The sequence below is a fragment of the Aulonocara sp. 'chitande type north' Nkhata Bay genome, linkage group LG20 (assembly GCF_057382095.1).
Source record: "Aulonocara sp. 'chitande type north' Nkhata Bay isolate Kocher_YH1m ecotype deep benthic linkage group LG20, A_spYH_male_GT1.1, whole genome shotgun sequence".
In the NCBI taxonomy this organism is placed as follows: Eukaryota; Metazoa; Chordata; class Actinopteri; order Cichliformes; family Cichlidae; genus Aulonocara; species Aulonocara sp. 'chitande type north' Nkhata Bay.
In genome coordinates, this window is record NC_141363.1 from 38010364 (window position 1) to 38023641 (window position 13278).

At 39.3% G+C, this 13278-nt stretch overlaps 2 protein-coding genes across 5 annotated transcripts; both read left to right on the forward strand.

Moving 5' to 3' along the window:
- Window positions 1-10: 10 nt before the first annotated feature.
- Window positions 11-6040, forward strand: LOC147306251 (uncharacterized). Its single transcript, XM_086278955.1, has 6 exons — window positions 11-1745; window positions 2631-2766; window positions 4507-4659; window positions 4816-5187; window positions 5626-5866; window positions 6037-6040. Exons 1-6 carry the CDS (start codon window positions 30-32, stop codon window positions 6038-6040), a joined length of 2622 nt encoding a protein of 873 aa, XP_086135081.1. The 5' UTR covers window positions 11-29.
- On the forward strand, window positions 5891-9490 carry LOC147306252 (uncharacterized). 4 transcript variants are annotated; one of them, XR_015126691.1, is made up of 4 exons: window positions 5891-7046; window positions 8689-8805; window positions 8922-9025; window positions 9128-9490. XR_015126691.1 is itself a non-coding variant. In XM_086278525.1 (2 exons), exons 1-2 carry the CDS (start codon window positions 6069-6071, stop codon window positions 8692-8694), a joined length of 984 nt encoding a protein of 327 aa, XP_086134651.1. In that variant the 5' UTR covers window positions 5891-6068; the 3' UTR covers window positions 8695-9490. The 4 variants fall into 4 exon arrangements, 2 of the variants coding, with proteins under 2 accessions (XP_086134651.1, XP_086134650.1); XR_015126692.1 differs by lacking the exon at window positions 5891-7046 and adding an exon at window positions 8257-8522; XM_086278525.1 differs by having other exon boundaries at window positions 8689-9490.
- Window positions 9491-13278: the final 3788 nt, after the last annotated feature.

Below are 13278 nucleotides of genomic sequence, written 5' to 3' on the forward strand. Positions count from 1 at the left end.
GACTAAGAAACACTTGCAGGTGTGTGAAAATGCCAAGGAAGCAGAAAAAGTCACAAGCTGCAAAACAACGCTGGAAAAAGTTTCATGAGTTTCACAAAGTACCAACATGTGAACAAGCTGAGTTTGATTTTCCTCAGAGCTCTGCAGAAGACAGTGTGTCTACAAAGACCAATTCTGACAGTGTCAAACAGGCAGGTCAACATGTTCCTGCACATGTACAACAGGTATCTTATGCTGATGCTGTAAAGAGTGGACTGCAGCATGAATTTAATGAACAACATGAGGTGTCATGTAACCCACAGGTGGGTTATGCTGATTTTTTGAAAAGAGGCTGTCACAGTGATGTGGCAGGACCATCTCATGCAGAAAGAGTGAACCTTGAAAACCAGCCCTCTGTTATACATGTCTGTGCATCTCGCAGCCAGGCTCATCCTAAATATGGAGACTCTAGAAACAAGCAGTGCACATGTAACTCACTCACATTTCTTGCTTTCCTTCATGAGAATGAAAACATGACTACAGCTGACCTTAATCTGGTCTTGGATAAAGGTGATGTGATGTACAAAGAGGCCAAGAAAAGATTTCCTAAAAATATTCATTTGGCTACCGATGAGCTGCCAGACAAAGTTGATGCTCGCAGGTCTATGTATCATGTCAACATGACACAGCCTTCCCGGTATGGGACATTTGAAGAACCTCCAGAGGAGGCAGTAGATACCTTTCTCAGCTTAGAAGCAGGACTGAGCTGCCTGTTGTCAGATGTGCAGTATGCCTTACTGATTATGAGTGGATTGTGTATCGCAGTGTTCAGATCCACATCAGGCAAATATGGTTTCTTTGACCCACACTCCAGAACACCCAGTGGTCTTCCTCTATTACTACAGTCACGTAATCGTGGTACAGCTGTGATGCTGAAATTCACACTCCTCAGTGACATGATTAAGAGGCTACAAGATTCTTATGAAATGATGGAGATATCACCCTCTTGTAACTATGAACTGAAGCCTGTGCAGTTCTACAGTATGAGCACAGTCAACCTGAGTGATACTATCACAGACACAGTCTGCAGACCAACAGCTGCCACTGCTGTGGCACCTACTCACTCTGATACAACTGTTGATGAAGCAAACTCCTCTACTCCAAGGAGAAACACAACCACTGATCCGACTGAAAATATCTTTTGTCAAATGTCCATTTGTACGCCACTGGTGAAACAAAAAGAAGTCCACGTGACTCAATTCACATCATATGAAGATCAGAATGAACCTCCTAATATACCCACTGAACAACTATGCAGTGAATTAAGTTTCCTTCCATCAAGTGATGCTTTTTCATGTCAATCAAATGCTGCAATAAAAAATGTTGCTGCCTGTGACCTTTCTGATATAGTTTTACAAAAACTGAAAAAAGTTAATAAACAACAAAGGCACAAAATGAAAAGAAGATTAATGGCATCAGAGAAACCCAGAAATCAGAGAAAAGAAAACCAAAAAAGGAAAGAACGACAAAAGTATGCTTCAAATAAAAATTACAAAGAAAAGAAAAAATCTTGCACAAGCGAGGCATATAAAAACAATCCTGAAGTTAGACAGAAAAAACAACAGTATATGAAAAGATGTTACCATGCGAATGCTGAATTCAGAAAGAAACAACAACAGTATGTTAAAAGACGTTACTGTGAGAATGCAGAATTCAGACAGAAACAACAACAGTATGTTAAAAGACGTTACTGTGAGAATGCTAAAGTTAGACAAAAACAAAAACAATATATAAAAAGACGTTACTATGAGAATACTGATTTCAGAGAGGAGAAAAAAAGCTACATCACTAAAAGGTATCGAGAAAACTTTGAATTCAGAGAGAGACAGAGACAACTGATGAAACAACTAATGCGAGACAGGTATCAAAGTAATCTTGCATTTAGGATTATGCACAACATGAGATGTGCCATGAAAATAAAAAGGAAATACAGATGGGTGAACAGACAAACCCAAGAGAGTGACAACAGTGTGATCAACGAGGCCATATCTGTGTTCAAATCACAAATCAAAGCTGGACCATCATACCCATGTACTGTATGCTTCAAGGCTTCATTTCCAAACCAAGTACGACCCTGCACAAGGTCAAATTATGTCAAAAACCCACATGTAGTTACAACATGTTTGACAGGAAAGTTTGTTCATGTTTGTGATGAAAACTGCAGAAATGAGCAGTGCAAAGTGCCTGATGAGAGAAAGAGAGAGTGGATATGTCACACCTGCCACGATCATCTTAAAAATGGATCCATGCCAGCACTTGCTGTTGCCAATAAGTTGGATCTTGCTGATATTCCAGCTGAACTTTCTGATCTCAACATACTGGAGAGACATCTCATAGCCAAGTGCATACCATTTGCCAAGATCATTCCTCTTCCCAAAGGCAGACAAAGAGCAATTAGAGGAAATGTGGTCTGTGTCCCATCAGAGGTACAGGAAACTGTTGAAACACTACCTCGATTGAGAATTAATTCTCAGGTCATGAGAGTAAAATTGAAGAGACGCTTGTCTTACAAAGGTCATCAGCTGTTTCAGACTGTAAGCTGGTCTAAACTTGTGCAAGCACTGCATAAACTCAAGCAGATTCATCCACAGTATAAGGATGTGAGCATCAGAGATGATGCTGAGCTGTGTGATCCAACTCTTCCTGATGAAGATGATGATGATGATGATGATGAAAACATGAATGAGGACGATTATGATGAGGCTGATTTAATGGAAATTGACAGCTGTGAGAAAAATGCACTGAGTGAAGCACAAAATATAAATGAACAGGACATTGACATGTTACCCTGTGATGGTGAACAATCGCATGAACAGATGAGAGATGATTCAGAGCAAGCAGATGGACTGACTAATGGTGGTTTTGCACTCGAGTCCTGTTTGCAGCCCCCTGATGTGGCTGAGGAGATATTATGTTTCAGTGAAGGAATCTACTCTGTTGCTCCTGCAGAGAGAAACAATCCAATAAGTTTTTTCAAAACACCTAAACTGGAGGCCATGGCCTTCCCTGTGCAGTTTCCTACAGGCCAAAACACACTTGATGAAAGAAGGCTGATCAAAGTATCCCCCAGTGGGTATTTCAAATCAAGACTTTTCTGCATTGATGATCGTTTTGCCAAAGACACAAACTATTTATTCTTTGCACAGTTTGTGACTGAAATACACTTGGCTACATCCAGCATGACAGTACAGTTAAGGAAGGCAAAGCCTCTGACCAGAGATGGTAGAAAAATAACCTCAGGCATGTTACAAGATAAACATGAGGTGGAGAAACTGGTGCGAAATAAAGATGCAGTGAGATTCATGCAGCCTCTGAGAGGAACCCCAGCCTATTGGGAGAAAACAACAAGAGATCTTTTTGCCATGATCAGACAGTTGGGAACTCCCACGTTCTTTTGCACATTTTCAGCTGCTGAAATGCGCTGGCCTGAAGTGATCGAGGCAATAACAAGGCAGCAAGGTGAACAAGTGAATTTTGAAGGACTCGACTGGTCAGCAAAGTGTGACATCCTGAGAAGCAATCCTGTCACAACAATGCGCATGTTTGACAAGAGAGTTGAAGCATTATTCAGAGATTTACTCTTATCTCCCGCAGAGCCACTTGGCAAAGTCATTGACTACTTTTACAGAGTTGAGTTTCAGCACAGAGGAAGCCCACACATACACTGCCTCCTGTGGGTAGAAGGTGCTCCTGTGTTTGAGGAGGATGATGAGCAAACTGTTCTTGATTTTATAAACAAATACATCACAGCTCAGCTGCCTGATCCACATAAACAACCTGAACTGTACAAAAAAGTAACAGAAGTGCAAAAACACAGTAAGAACCACACAAAGACATGCTTTAGGAGTTTAAGCTCCGGGTGCCGTTTTGGTTTTCCCAAACCACCCTGCAATGAGACAATGATCACAAGACCCAGTGAGGATGATGCACTGGAAGTAGAAACGGCAAAGAACAAGCTCAGACCACTGAACCAGCTGCTGAATGAACCTGAAACTGCTTCCATGAGTTTAGAGCAGCTCTTGGAAAGATGCAAGTTGACACATGCAGAATATGAGAGATACCTGAATAAAATGAACATGAGGAGTACGATCATACTAAAGCGTGATCCAAAAGACTCTTGGATAAACGGCTATAATCCACATCTGCTTGAAGCCTGGAACAGTAATATCGACATAAGCTTTGTTTTAGATGCTTTTGGTGCTGCAAATTATTTAATGAAATATATATCAAAAAAAGAGGGCGGGCTATCTGAGTACCTGAAAACTGTCATTGAGAACTCCCATAAGGACAGTGTAAATGAGTGCGATGAAATGAGAGCCGTCATGCAGGCATATTCAAAGAAGCGAGAGATCAGTGCACAGGAGTGTGTTGCTCGTGCATGTGGTCTTCACATGAAGCAATGCTCACGTGCTGTAATATTCATTCCAACTGATGATAATCCTGTGAAAATGAGTCGTCCCCTGTCAGTTCTGGACAACACAACACCTGAGTCTTCCAATGTTTGGATGACATCTTTGAATGACAAATACAAAGCCAGACCTGAAACACCAGAGTATGAGGAGATGTGCATGGCAGACTTTGCTGCTACTTGCAGGATTGTCTATGGCCAACAGAAAAAAGGTAAAGATGTTTTGCCCCTTCTCAATGAGATGGGGTTTGTGCAAAGGCGCAAAAACAATAAGCCTGCTATCATCAGATTTCACCGCTGCTCACAAGAAAAACATCCAGAGCAATATTACGGAAGACTGCTTAAACTGTACCTTCCTCATCGTTCAGACCACGAACTGAAAACACCATCGTTGCCAACCTATCAGGCTTTCTATGGTGCTGGCTGTGTACAGCTACCAGGTACTGACCATCTTGAGTACGTGCAACACATTGTCAAAAGAAACAGAGAAAAATATGAGAAAAACAGTGAGGAGATCGAGAGCGCTGTTGAGGAATATGAGCAGAACAGAGGTGTGACTGACGAATGGTGTAATCTGGCACCTGAATCAGATCTCGTAAGGTTGCCACTTGTCGAACAAGAAAGAGAGCGAGACAATGAAAATGAACAGGAAGATGTGCCCGACTACAGCCGTCAGGCTGATGCTTCAACAGAAGTCAGAGCCATCAGGGAACCCCCTGCTATTGATCCCACATTGTTACGTCAGATGTTTCAGAATCTGAACAAGAAGCAAGCCTGCATATTTTATGCAGTTAGAGACTGGTGCATTAAAAGAGTCTGTGCTCTAAATCCAGAGCAGTTTTTCTTTTATATTAATGGTGGTGCTGGAACAGGAAAATCACATCTTATCAAATGCATCTACTCAGAAGCATCTAAGATACTGAGCAAAGTGCCCAGATATGCAGACGACGTTGACATATCAAAACCCACTGTCCTGTTAACTGCTTTCACTGGGACTGCAGCTTTTAACATTTCTGGAACAACACTGCATTCTCTTCTCAAGCTGCCTAGAAGCTTAAAACCTCCCATTCAGGGACTTGGCAATCAGCTGGATGAAGTCAGATCAGAACTTTTGAATGCTGAAATAATCGTCATTGACGAAGTGTCTATGGTGTCAAGACATCTGTTTGCATATGTAGATGCAAGACTCAAACAGATCAAAGGGACTCGGAGACCCTTTGGAGGCATGTCAGTCATTGCTGTCGGAGACTTCTATCAGCTACCCCCAGTGCGACAGTCTAAACCTCTCTGTGTGCACGACCCGTCTGAGATCGACCTGTGGCGGGAGCATTTTCAGATGATCACACTGACTGAGATTATGCGTCAGAAAGATGATGTTGTCTTTGCAGAGATGCTGAACAGAATTCGTGTGAAAGGAAAGTTGGATGAGCATTGCGAAGCAGATAGAAATTTGTTGTCACAGGCCATAACTGAACCAGCCCTTTGTCCAACTGATGCGTTGCACATTTTTGCAACTAATAAAGAAGTGGATGCACACAACTCTGCAACACTGGCTCTGCTCCACACTCATATCATTGACATCCATGCAGATGATTATAGAAAAGATCCTAGAACTGGCAGAATGGCACTTCAAGACAGACCATTGAAAGGAGGTAAAAACGAGTTACCAGACACACTGAAAGTTGCAGAAGGAGCTCGTGTCATGCTCACCAGAAACATTGACATACAAAATGGTTTGGTTAATGGAGCTTTTGGAATACTACTTAGAGTAGTTCACTCTGAAAACGACCAACACATCATCAAGCTTGGACTTAAAATGGATAATGAGACATCTGGAAAGAATAACCGCACACCAGCAGACGACATGGTGTACATTGAGAGAGCAGAGGAGAATCTGAAGCAGAAAGGAGTGGTACGAAGACAGTTCCCAGTGAAGCTGGCCTTTGCATGTACAATACATAAGGTACAGGGTATGACAACCACATCAGCTGTTGTCTCTCTTAAGAGCATTTTTGAGCCCGGCATGGCCTACGTAGCTGTCAGTAGAGTGACGTCTCTCAGTGGACTGTATCTTCTTGATATGGAGGAGAAAAAAATATTCACCAACCCAGAAATCACTGCAGCGCTTGAGAACATGAGACAAGCCAACCTTGATGACATGATGCCTCTTCTACACGTGAGGCAAACACTGAGCAGGTCAGAGGTTTTCACCATTGTTCATCATAATACAGAGGGACTGCCAGCTCACATTAATGACATCAAAAGTCACCATGAATTGTGTCTAGCAGATGTTTTGTGCCTAACAGAAACACACCTGCGGGGCTCTTTTGTCGCAGAGAGTCTCCACTTGGAAAATTACAATTTGTTCAAACGCAACAGACACCTGTCCTACACAAACTTTCCCCAGATGGCAAACAGAAGTGGTGGTGGAGTTGCTGTTTATGTGAAAAGTGACATTCAAGTGCATGAAAAACAGTACATCCATAATGTAACTGACCTTGAATTTCTGGCTTTAAAGGTTGAAGCACCAGTCAGTGCTCTGATTGCAGTTGTATACAGACCTCCAGACTACACTCTGAGGCCATTCCTGAAAAACCTGGTAAGCCTATTAGACTCATTGGAGATCATGGACTGTCATCCCATCATAGTTTGTGGTGATTTTAATGAGAATGTTTTATCCAGTGCAAACAAACCAATCCTGGAGCTGTTTGAGTCTAGGGGATACGCACAGGTCATCACTGCCCCTACCACAGAGAAGAACACACTGCTTGACCTAATTTTCATTTCTCAGTCAGATCGATGTCTCCATTCTGGAGTCATGAAGACCTACCATAGTTACCATGACCCAGTATACTGTGTATTGTCCTGTGATGATTCATGATCTAGATCTTTGAATACAGTAAGTAATATCTATATTTTTGAATGACTTAAGAAAGTAGAGCGATGCTTGAACTCCAGAAAGAAGTCCAGACGCTTTTCTTTGCAAGCTCCTTTGACTACGATGACCTGGATGACTGAGAACCTTCACAGACATAAAGTAGAGCGATATTTAAAAGTTGACGCCCTGCATTGCAGTATAATGTTTGAATTGTTTACATAAAATACAATTACATGAATTAAGTAATGATATCAGTAAAAGATGAAAATTTTATTTATTACAGAAAATCTAAAATTCACTAACAGTAACCTATAAATGTCAGAAAAATCTAATATAGCAGTTTAAAATGAATAGTGTAGGCATATCCTCTCTGCAGCCAGGCTTCAACATCCTGCCAGGCTGCCCCAGTCTCACTGTGGCTGGGAGGGAGGGAGGGTGGACCAGAGGATTGCCTACACAACACATAAATGTTCAACAGCTTCTTCATTGTTTCTGAGAGAACAATAATGACTAAAGGTTGCTTTTTAAAAAAACAAACAAACCTAATTACAGCAATAATGACAGTTAAGCCACTTTATGTGTGCCTCTATTTTGAAATACCATTTACAAAAATGTTATTATTTTGGTTTGTTATAAACTTTAAACTTTTTCAAAAGTATACGATTATATTTTTGGACCAATTTTACTATGAAACATAAATTTTTATGAGCTTTTATCATGTTTCTGGCCAGTGCAATCATCAGGGTGGGTCTGGGTTGATAACTGCACATTTCTGGCCAGAAATGTTTCAGCAGTGTTACATATGTAGTGCATATGTTACACTTGCTTTCTGTTACCAGCTGATACCCTACATTTGTATAGACATTGGATGGTGTGAGGTTGGGGAGTTGAGTGGGAGGGGGGGGAGGGTACGGTGGGAGTTGAGGGGGGGGGGGTTTCCTTTCCTGTTAGGTTTCCTTTTTTTTTCTTTTTTTTTTTTTAAAGCAAGACACAGTCCTCCTGTGTCTTCTCCAAGCTTCACATGTAAAATCCAACAATGTGAAGCACATAGCAGCCAGAAACTGTAATGCCACAGATCAGAGAAACTTCATGATCACCATCTTCATCGCCATACGATCAGAGCGTGAGACTTCACATCTGGAGCACAGGAGAGATTCTGTGATAAGTCCTCCTTCTAGCTTGTCCCACAAGCAGCCGGTGAGATTTACTCACAACAAAAAGGGTTAATGACATAATTTCCATGAAAACATGTATTCATTCTTTGTGAAGTGTTTAAATTGTGTTTTCACTTGACCTTAGGAGTGTTAGAGTGTATTGTAATGTCTGTACTCAGGTGTTTCCCTCTGTGATCCATCCCCTTCAGAGCTGAGACACTCAGGACTGAACAGACGGCACAGTTTCTGTGACTGAGCCTCCAAAACACCTTCTTTGAAACCACTCATGATAGAAGGGCTTCATATTTGCAGCAGCACTACTACAGGTATTCAGTTTATTACAGGATGTGTTTGTTTCTTAGGACCAGCTCTGAGTGCACACTACCTAACATATACACCTTTCTGTTCATTACAAACCCACTACTCTGGATCATATGGCCAGTTGGCAGGAATGTTGCTGCAGGAAAACATCCCTGGAGATCACCATCATTGTCAGACTGACTGTGCCTCCTCTGTGCAGTGTCAAGATCCTCCCTAAATGAGTGTGTAAGTTAACATTTTCATTATTTTATTCCCTTTGACAAGACAAGTATCACTGATATTTACATTTACAACTACATATTCCTGTTTTCTGCTCTTCTTTTAAAGTCCTCAGCTATCCTGCTTCTGTGCTGCTTGCCACACATCAAACACTGGCCGGATGACAGGGAGGATCCACTCTGAAGTCACTGGACATGATGAGGATCATATGGGACTTTATAGTTTCACAGAAACGATGTGCTCTGTGATTACAGGTTTTAAATGGACATAATGACTGCCTCTCTCTGATCAACAGGCTAAAGGATTGTTGTCATTGTTAGTGCTCTGTACAATGTATGCTTATTTAGTATTTCATCACAGAGCAAACCTTTTTTTCTTTAACATATTTTTATTTTTTTATTTGTGGGGATAGGTTAATTGATTAATCCAAATTGTCACTAGGTGTGAATGTGCGAGTGAATGTGAGTGTGAATGGTTGTCGGTCCCTGTGTGTTGGCCCTGTGACAGACTGGCGACCTGTCCAGGGTGTACCCCGCCTTTCGCCCTATGACAGCTGGGATAGGCTCCAGCGCCCCCCGCGACCCTGGAAAGGATAAGCGGAAGCGAATGGAGGGATGGATGGATATTTTTATTTTGTTCTAATGTTGAATTAACTGTGGGGATTTTTTTTAAGTGGGCACTCGGGATGTCATATGACCAGAAATGTGGTAACTGGAATTCAACAGTATGGAAGAAAAAATCTGCTAAGAACAAAACACACACAAAACCCCCCAAGAAAATTCAAATTCATTCCATGTAATCCAATCTAAAACATTTTAAACTGCTGAACAGCAACACAAACAGCGTTAAAAAACAGTGTTAACAGAATGATTATGATGATTTTGTACCAAAGTTTCAGGTCACATGGCACACCTAGTGTGTAGTGTGGGGTATCAGCTGGTAAGTATAGGTTTTTTTTTTCATATTTGTGTCCTTAGAGTTCAGATAGATAAAGCCTTGTGTATAATAATTAGTCATAACCACAACTCAAAGTCAGGGACTAACTAACTTTGGGACTTTGTGTCTGAGCCCAGGTTAAAACAATGTGTAAAAAAGCATTTAGTGGCATGGCTGAACAATGCTGTATTGATACTTATTTATCCATGTTCACAAAAAGGACTAATGTGTTTATTTGATTATTTGCACGTGTTAAACTGTGTCACCACCTTACGCTTTCATTTGACTTTACTCAAAAATCTCTATACAGTTCTCTTTTACCACTGTGTGGACTCTGTTTACATTAAAACATAAAGAAGAATGAGTAATAAAAAGATGTGTAGACAGATTAAGTAGACCGATAGAAACAGCTGTTCAGCCATGTTCTAAGAAACCAACACAATTTAAAGGTTCAGGATTGTGGTTTTAAAAGTTGAATTTTCATGTATTTCATATCTTGCTTATTATTTTTTATTTAGTTATTTAATTTAGTTATTTTTATTTATTCTACTAGTCCTTTTCAGAAAGAAGCTGTAAAATATGACTTAAGATTTTTATGTTATTTTCTATGACATACAAAACAAATTGATGTATGTAATACTATTAAACATGATATACACATGTGTATATGTCTGAAAAACATTATGCTGTATATTAAAGTTTGTATTTTCTCCAGAATTTTTGTTCATCTTTTAAGTTCATTTCAATTAGAAGAATTTGAACTTTTAATATTCATTCAGAGGTTTTCTGACTCTAAATTTTCTTTTGTCATTACTCATCTTTTTATTATTTACATTTTAAACATGTTTAGCTTTTTTCCAACTTCTTCTGTGTGAACATCAGCTTTCAAAAGTTCTGCACTTTTGTTTTCAGGTGAAAATTTCTGTATTTTCCAGCTCATTCAGAATTTTTAACTTAACATTCAGCAATTAATTCATTTCAGTGCATACATTCAGATTCAAGCATTCACACTGCAGTTTCTTCAGAAAATGCACTTTCTAGTTAGTGTGAATGCTTGAAAAGCATTCACAGTATTGTTCTTCTAATCTTTATTATTATTAGTGTGAATGCTTGAAAAGCATTCACAGTATTGTTATTCTAATCTTTATTAGTGTGAATGCTTGAAAAGCATTCACAGTATTGTTCTTCTAATCTTTATTATTATTATTATATTTTATCTATTCCGTACGTTTTTTGTAATCCTACTCCTTCAAAACCGTTCAACTTAGAAAAACCATTCAAACACCGTTAGATTCCTATTCTTTTGGACAACACTGCTTCTATTTTTCATATTTTTAACATTTATATTTTTAATTTTATTCAACTTTATTCAACAAAAATTTATAATGTATTTCAATGGGGAGACCCTTCAAATCCTCATTCAACTTACTCATTTTTAAACTCTTACTACTTCCACATACATTGACATAGAGCCACCATTCAAACTTTAAAACGAAGACAAGACATTCAACTATTCAACTTGTATTTATCTTTTCAATATCTATTATACTTTTTCTTCAGTTCCAGTTTAAGTTTCATGATGTTTTTTCACCCGTTTCAGAGTTTATAATGGGTGTGTATGGGACGGAATGTTGGGGCTAGAGTGAGGCAGCTCAACTGCTAGAGTGAGAGGAGCAAAAAAATTAATCTTAAAATCTTTTTTAAAACTGCTGCTGTGTCCGCAGCGTTTGCTCTACAGGTATGATTTTACCCTCAAAACGTAGCCATGGCTGTCCTCTTTCATCCAATGTGTTTACTATTGTACTAGGTGTTATGGTTCTTTCATAAATGTCACCAATGCACAGCCTCCTCCCTCCAACTCTTCCATAGACTCTAATGTTAAAATGGCTCAGAAGGTTCGTTTGAAAATCAGAAGAGCATGGTGTCTTTCCACTGTCACCACGTCCATATAATAAGCTCCACAGGCATGAAAACTGAGAATTAGGTAGACTAGACATTGCTGTCGCTCACGGTGAAAGAATTTTGTCAATACGACTTTTACTTTTCATTTGGGAACGATTTGTTTCGGCCTGACTTTTCTGTTCATTTTAAGCAGCAAAAGTGAGGCGCATGTCTGTGTACGTGTGTATGGAGCCATTGGGTGCAGTCACTATAGCAACCAGGCTCACACCTGCCTGCTTAACGAGCTCTGCCTGCCACTGTACCAAGATTCATCTTAAGCACTTCTCTTTCAACTGCTGCTGTGTCCACAGTGTTACAGCCATCATTTTACCCTCAAATTGTCGCCATTATTGTTCTCTTTCCAACACCGTATCTTTCAAAGCTCAGGCATTTAAACTTTTTAAACTGTGTGGATCAAAGTGGAGGGATCACATTTGAGTCATTCAGTGATTCAAAGAATATGACCTTTTAATATTCATTCAGATGTTTTCTGACTCTAAATGTTCTTTTCTCATTTCTTAGGGTTTTCTAATTTACATTTAAAACATTTTCAGTTTTTTTCCAACTCCTTCTTCTGTGTAACCTTCAGCTTTTAGCAGTTCAGCACCTTTGTTTTCAGGTTAAATTCGTTTTTATTTATTTATTTTTTTTTTTATCTCATTCAATATTTTTAACTCAAAATTCAGTAATTAATTCATTTCAGTGCATACATTCAGATTCAAGCATTCACACTGCAGTTTCTTCAGAAAATGCACTTTCTAGTTATTATATTTTATCTATTCCGTACGTTTTTTGAAAGCCTACTCCTTCAAAACCGTTCAACTTAGAAAAACCATTCAAACACCATTAGATTCCTATTCTTTTGGACACTGTTGCTTGTATTTTTCTCATTTTTAACATTTATATTTTTAATTTTATTCAACTTTATTCAACAAAAATTTCCCATGTATTTCAATGGGGAGACCCTTCAAATTCTCATTCAACTTACTCATTTTTAAACTCTTACTACTTCAACATACGTTCACATAGAGCCACCATTCAAACTTTAAAACGAAGACAAGACATTCAACTATTCAACTTGTATTTATCTTTTCAATATCTATTATACTTTTTCTTCAGTTCCAGTTTAAGTTTCATGATGTTTTTTCACCCGTTTCAGAGTTTATAATGGGTGTGTATGGGACGGAATGTTGGGGCTAGAGTGAGGCAGCTCAACTGCTAGAGTGAGAGGAGCAAAAAAAATAATCTTAAAATCTTTTTTAAAACTGCTGCTGTGTCCGCAGCGTTTGCTCTACAGGTATGATTTTACCCTCAAAACGTAGCCATGGCTGTCCTCTTTCATCCAATGTGTTTACTATTGTACTAGGTGTTATGGTTCTTTC